The sequence below is a fragment of the Actinia tenebrosa genome, unplaced genomic scaffold (genome assembly GCF_029948245.1).
Source record: "Actinia tenebrosa isolate PJP-AT-01 unplaced genomic scaffold, QUT_ActTen_1.0 PGA_scaffold13__45_contigs__length_12533684, whole genome shotgun sequence".
NCBI classification, from domain to species: domain Eukaryota; kingdom Metazoa; phylum Cnidaria; class Anthozoa; order Actiniaria; family Actiniidae; genus Actinia; species Actinia tenebrosa.
In genome coordinates, this window is record NW_028292573.1 from 3,173,386 (window position 1) to 3,180,663 (window position 7,278).

Here is a 7,278-nt window from a genome sequence, read left to right on the forward strand (position 1 = left end):
TGTGCTCTTCTCTGCAAATTGCGAAAGACAGCAGAGAGCCACGAAAGGACGTTTCCCAGATTTACCAACGAAGGCTGCAATGTCGCTTTTCTTTTGTGTAATTTTTGTTTTTTTATGTATTTTTTTCAGTTGCAACAGAATAAAGATTGGTGTCGTTAATCAAAAATAATATTGTAGTATTCAAGCAATATCATTATACATGATAGAATATACATTCGTGCTTGTGTGATGCAAGGCAGTGCCAAATGTTCCTTCTTTCTTGTAGGGGTCCTAAAAAGTCGACCTCACGTATCCTTAATCATAAGAACGTGATGGCCCGCATGTGTGTGAGTCTGCGAACAACATGATATGCGGACATGGCACGTACTAATAGGGCACGAACCGATATAAATAGCCCATGGTGCGCTGATCTATCGCCAGATCCAGCCACAACACAGTGCAGTTAATATCAACTGAGCCAGAAAGTCAACAGCAGTACGAAACAGAGGACGAAACACTCAAAGGTAAATACACACGAAGAACGAGATAGTAACAATAAAGGCAACTGTTAAAAGTCGGGCATAAAAGTGTATTTTAAACTAGAGAGGCTTTGATTTTGAGTTCTGTCTTATTTCACGCATTTTTGCGCAATGAAAACCATTTTGGACCTGATTACATATTGAATAGCAACTCTATTATTCCGTAAGAATCGATATAAGCATGTACTAATGAAACGGATTTTATCGACGGGTGCTAAAATCTTGGGAAATTACGTTAGACAGACATGAATTGTGCAGTAAGGCTTGAGCACTGCTCATTGGCTTCCAAGTTCAACGCATTTGGAATCGTGGCATCGCTTTTAAACATACATAATCATTTTAGTTGTTTTCCTGTCGTTAATCGTGAGCGAGAAAAAAACTTAATGCGACCAACTGTGCATTTACATTCCTTTGCGAATCCTTTGAGAAACATAAGTAGAAGGATCAACACTCACCTTGAGGTTAGGTCGGCTGATATCAAATTCGTCATGTCCGCCACTAAAAACCTTTCTAAATTTAGATCAATGTTTTGCAGTTCTTCAGGGTACGGGTGATCTGATAGATTAGAAGACAAGTCATTTACCTTATGCTATTTACCTCTTCAGACAACATGGACGCCTTGAACAACAAAGACTCAAGTTTGTCACAAGAAGTGACGATACGCCCCTACAAGCAGGAGGACTACAGCAGATGCCGTGAAATCTTCACTGAAGGAATGCAACAGCTAGTTAATCCTGTAATGGATATTGTTTTTCCAAGATACTTGAAAATTGCAAGCGTGTTTTTGATCCTCGTTTTGGCTGTTGCCTTTCGCTGGTCGTTGTGGATCGTCGGATTGTACATCATACTTTGTGTCATCCTAACAGCTCTTCTTTACATAAACATTTACATTCAAGTCATGAAGTTTGTAAGCGGATGTTTAAACTCGGATTTGCTTGACATTTCTGATAGCTACAAAGGTGATTCCTGCATGTTCATAGCTGAATTTCACGGAGAAGTAGTAGGAATGGTAGGCATGATGCACAGTGACCAGCACAAGCCAGGAGCTGTAGAGTTGCAGCGTATGTCAGTGTCACGATCCGTACGAAGAAGAGGAATCGCTAATTCACTTTGCAAGGAACTCATTGCTGTTGCTAAACGAAAAGATTTCAATAAAATCATTTTGTCAACAACTGGAGCTCAATCTGGAGCCAAAGCATTGTACAAAAAGTGTGGTTTCCAAATAGTTACCCAATTTCCCTATCCACAAAAGGTTCTAGAGGAACTGTCTTTAGATTGCGCTTTGAGCTCGAGATTTAAGCTGCCCTCGATAACAGTTGATCAGATGTCGACAAGAAACTCAAGCGAATGTAATCTGCTCAATTGCAAGTATGGCGGAGATAATGCTGTGACCGAAATGCTTCAAAAAGACCAAAAGATCCAAAGTCCACTGGCCGTTGTTTTTCATACCAAACGTGGCAGTCATACAAACATCAGGTTTTGAATTGAAAAACAATCGAATGATGGCGTTGGCGATTTCAAACTTAGTTTGTCTTCTCTACCGAAGGCAAAGAAGATTGGATTCAAACATGGAACTCATACTGGCGCGGAGATATGAAGAAACAAGTCTTCGATATCCCATCAGAACTTGGTCAACCAAACCTAAGCTGACTTGGCTAACTATCTACAAAGTCTACCTAGACACTGTATTAATGTGATCGAATTTGAACTGTATTTGTTTTTGATTAAATGAAAACAGATGAAAATAAGATGAGTGCATATATTACATGAAACTTACGCTTTGTAAATATATGAGTAATTTAGCCGTCTCAGTATCAAACAATAAACCAATTAGATATAATAGATATATGATTAGATAAGATACAGATGTATATTAGATATAATGATAATTTATATTTAGTATGCTTATAATAGTTTTGAATTTCAAATTAAACCTGGACATGACAAAAACACTGCTTACGTTTCATCACAGACATTGACTGACATTAATCAGCAAAACATGTTGGTACAAGACCCCTGGGCAACTGAAACTTTTGGTTTTCCGTTTTGGGATCATTCTCCGCGAACATATACAGGGGCAATATTACATCCTTTAGTCAACATCCCACTCAGAAAAGATATAATTGTCTAAAGAAGAGTCGACTGGCCAAAACATTTACTGGACAATTTCTAATGAGTCCATAAGGACTTATACGGAAGAGAAAAATCACTTGAGTCCTAGGCCAGTTTAAAGTTTTAAATCCAGTTTTGTACATATTAGTACATATTAGTACAAATATATTAGAGAATAGACCCCCAGCATGATCAAATAAACCCAATTTGGAGGGAATTAAAACAAAAATTCAGCTGTATTCCGAAGTGTTGCAAGGGGTCTATTGTCGTGGTTTGGTACTTCTCACTCATCGCCCCCCCCCCCCCCCCCCCATAGTCCCAGTACTTAGCCTCTGAGGGACCAACGGATGTGTACTGCTAAGCTATTTTGTAGTTGTCTCAGTCTCAAAATCTCGTGCCGGGGCACGGATTTAATCTGAGTACATGAGCAGGAGGGATTTACAGACCGTGCAGTAGCACGAAAGTCACGTGATTAGTGCTCGGCATTACTAGAATAACTGAACTGTTTTTGGCAACCTTTTTCGCAACGGGTCACTGTACTGAATTTCGACAATTTTATGAAGCGTTCTGGAAGGATCTAACTGGTCATACTGAATGTAGGGACGATGGCAAATTAAACGGCAAGTGCCCCAGCATCCCATCTAACGTCTGATACTATTGGCTTGACATACAATCAGATTTGCCTTTTAGAGGAGGGCAGAGGAGAGATTCCAACCAACACTCAGGGTCTTAATAACTGAGGAGAAAGCCATGCTGCCTTTGTAATAAGGATGACAATTTTAAAAGGCGGTCCCGTCTTTCCACTTCGCCAATTCAAATTCATATATGGAACTATATGGAACTATATGGAACTTAAGGTGAATTTGATTAACCATATTAACTCTGGACAGTTGAATATTACTGACGTAAGGAGCATCGCGCGGTCGCGTTGTTGTTCTGAAATTCACGACTCAATGTGAAGCGTCTTTGATTATATCTATATAGAAAGGGCGGTATATAAATAATAAATCACCATCTTATTTCAGTGTAAGTGTATTGTTGTCATTTTATCAAAATTCTATTATTTGTTACGTAATAATCAAATGGATGATCTTTACCAATCTGGTTGTACGAAGGATGGATAGCGGTATCCGATGGATAGATCCTTATCCAGTGGATCAATTTATTGTAGAACAGCATCGTCTTATCCATTGGATAGCGCTATCCACCCTTCGTACAACCGGGCTCTGGTTGTCTACTTAACTGACCCTATCATAAAGCGAAATCCTTTTGTTATTAATGTACATGTCAATCATTTTTCGCCTCGAAACAGTTTAAAATTAGGTTAAAATAATTTATTTTTGCTTTGTTTTGGTTTTCAAAACCACTACTTTTCGCTACTAGTGGTCTATCCCTATTGGACCACTAGCTAGTAACTAAGCCAATCAGAGCGCTGGATTTGTGATAGACCATTAGTAGGTTTATATTAAAGAAATAATAGCCTTAGAGTGCAAAGACTATATCCATTAAACATTACTGTTATCATATAACTATCACTAAAGGCCCTGTTACACTGTACAATTTTCCTAGCAACTTGATTCGCAAAGCCTTGCGAGAAATTGCTGGCGAATTGCACAGTGTAACAGCGGTTGTCTCGCTTTTTTTTTTTTTTTTTTTATTGCGCGCAGCGTTGCACGAAGTAGAACTCAGGTTCTACTGCAACGAATCGCAGCAACGGGCCCCGGGGGGGGGGGGGGGGGTACTCCCATATATGGACTATACGGGGATGATCCGCTGAACAGGGTATGGTTTTTCAAGCTTCTTGTCATAAAGAGGGTATGCAATTTCACTCAAGTTCCAATTTTTTTCCTGAGTTTCTTGTCATATTCAGGGTTTCTACTTTCGTACTGACCGAAACTGGTTATTATGGTCGTAAAAAAACGATACGCGAGATGACATGATAATTGAAAAAGGAACCCAGTGCAATTAATCATATCTTTTGTCATTAACACGGTCTACAAATTTGAGTTTTTTTGTGATAAACAGGGTACCCCTTTTGGAATCCAAGCGGAACACCCCTACCCAAATCCTGGTGGAGCACCCCCCTCTCCCCCCCCCTCGGGCAACGGGCAACGCCATTGCACAGTGTATCACCCCTCTAACTTTTTATCACAAAAATTAAGGCATATTTTTCAAGAGTGCATGCGCAATTTTTCTTATTTCTTTTCAAGGAGCCAAAAATGTTTGCACTCTACTATTCGTTAATAATCCGATGGAACTCAGCAACTAAATTTTACAAAATTTTATCAAGATTGAGGCCACAAAAATAAGCCACCGACTCTCAAATGCTCAACACAGAATCTGTTATGCAAGTTGACCAATTATTTAGAAAATATTTTTACAAATTATGTATATATTTTTTTGTTCTAACCTAAAATTCAACACTTCCTCTTGTTTTCAAATAACATAAAACATAGAATATATTCCTCTTGATCACTACGACCTTTTCCAAAATAGTGGACATGGTGTTTTTTTAAGAAGAGTGTTTTTTATAAGAACAAATCATATATTTTTGTAGTTCAAATATTAAAACAATCTATAAGCATATTGGCTATTTTGAGGTTGAGCTAAAAAACCAGGTCGTGTTGACATTACAGTGTATTGCGGGAATGTTTTGGGGGCATTTCCAAGATGGTGGTTATTTTGTGCCCTAACACAGACCCACAATGCACTGCCTTGCCCATTTTCCCTTAACCTCAGAATGACTAACACCACAGATCCTAATACGTCCTTGTCTAAATATTTTTCTCAAAGTGCAAAAGAATTAGATTATAAAGAAAATAATGAGGAAAACGTTGACTCTTCACAACCTTGAAACCTTGTTTTTTGTACAAAGCAACAGCAGCATACTGAGCACTTGAGGTACTTAATATTATACTACCATACTTCTTTTCTTTACAATAGTCCATGACTTTATTCATGAGAATCCTTCCAATCCCTTTGCCACGAGCTGTTGAGGACACTGACATGCGCCGTAATTCTGCAACACCAGGCTTGTGATGCTCTTTAGTGGCCACACCTACCATGCCAATCACTCTGTCGTCACATTCTGCCACAAACATGCAGGAATCATGACCATCATAATACTTTTCAATGTCCAAGAGATCTGACTTTAGAGAGTGGTTTATATAGTTCATTACACATAGATAGACATAGACATATGCCGCTGCTGTTATTACGAACAACAATACGAAATAGAAAACCAGCAAAGTCCACACTGACCACTTTACAGCAATAGCACTAACCATTACCAGGAAGATGGCGGCAATCTTGAGGAAGTCTAGATAGAATGTCTTCATGACTGGAATGCATAACTCCTTCATTCCTTCAGTAAATAGGGTGCAACATCTGACACTGTCTTCTGGTTGGAAGCAACGCGTTGTAACCTCTGATTTTGTCATAGCAAATTTTGTTAGTAGCAACGTCTTTTTTGTGGTAGCTGAATTAAAAGATGGACAATTAGAAAAGTAATGGTGAAAGGGGGTCCGAGGGTTGGAGGGACATAAACATGAGTTCACCGACACTGCAAATTCCAGGCTACTTCCTTTAGAAAGCCAGAACTAAAGGGTGTTTCCACGCAATCAATTAATTGATCACCCCAACTTTATTTTGTGGCTCGAGTTATATATGTTCCAAGACCCCATTCGTAACGCCACACAGGAAGCCCAATAGTGCTCAATCCAAAACTGCATTCCGGACCAGAAGTCCAATTTTTATCATCTAACTCAACATGCACAGTCATCCCTCATCATTTCTATTTTTTATTTAATAGTCTTTATTGAGGATAGCAAACGTCCCAGAGTGACTTAAATAAGGGTCCTCCTCTTCTGTTCCGTTCCAAGCTGAGGCTGGAGTTTCCGCGCATGATAAAAAGTATAGTTTTGCTATGCGCGGAAACTGCATAGACTAGCAGCATCGGCTAGCAACTATTATTCGTGGTCACTCGAACGGAACTGTAAAATGGAGTATTAAAGTAAAATTCCTTAGCAATTGCAAAACCAGCACAAAATACCACCATGTGTGACTATTAACATCAGTACAAATGAACATTCGATTTCATAAACATTTGACTTCAGTCGATACTCTGCAGTATAGTGCATGCACCTCAAATAACACCAAGTACAAGAAAGTCATTTTAAAAAGTCTCTTGCATGGGTTATCTTAAGTTGATGATTTCGTCTATCGATATTTCTACAAAGGATATCGACAAAGGGACAACTCGAGAACGACGATTTGTTTATATAAAGGCTGTTGAAGCTGCTGTGATCGAAGGAAGTTAAGATATCAATTAGCCTCAAGAGCTCATTTTATTTAATACGATCTAAATATCAATCTGCTATATAAGATAGAAACCATAGTTTGAAAGACTTAAATATAAATTCAATTTAGCCATTATGATGGTACATTATCTATATGTAGGCAACGAAGAAACAAAACTTACCAAAACCAACTCGATCTCCACGTACTTTTTCAAGTGTGCAAACATTCAAGCGATGCAATAATATAAAGCTAAGGTGGAGGCGGTCGAAACAAACAACATGGGTGGTGCTGGGGGTGGAGGGGGAAGTAATGGCCAAGCCAAAGTCAAAAACTTTCAGCTGTGCGGAAC

At 38.9% G+C, this 7,278-nt stretch overlaps 2 protein-coding genes across 2 annotated transcripts; one reads left to right on the forward strand and one right to left on the reverse strand.

Annotated features, from left to right (window-relative positions):
- The first annotated feature begins 348 nt into the window (after positions 1–348).
- On the forward strand, positions 349–2,468 carry LOC116307908 (N-acetyltransferase 8F1). The gene is made up of 2 exons (XM_031718235.2): positions 349–503; positions 1,124–2,468. Exon 2 carries the CDS (start codon positions 1,129–1,131, stop codon positions 1,999–2,001), a length of 873 nt encoding a protein of 290 aa, XP_031574095.2. The 5' UTR covers positions 349–503; positions 1,124–1,128; the 3' UTR covers positions 2,002–2,468.
- A 1,178-nt stretch (positions 2,469–3,646) lies between these two features.
- Positions 3,647–7,180, reverse strand: LOC116307913 (N-acetylaspartate synthetase). Its single transcript, XM_089028863.1, has 2 exons — positions 7,111–7,180; positions 3,647–6,108 (listed from the first exon to the last, which is right to left on the reverse strand). Exon 2 carries the CDS (start codon positions 6,068–6,070, stop codon positions 5,405–5,407), a length of 666 nt encoding a protein of 221 aa, XP_088884989.1. The 5' UTR covers positions 6,071–6,108; positions 7,111–7,180; the 3' UTR covers positions 3,647–5,404.
- Positions 7,181–7,278: the final 98 nt, after the last annotated feature.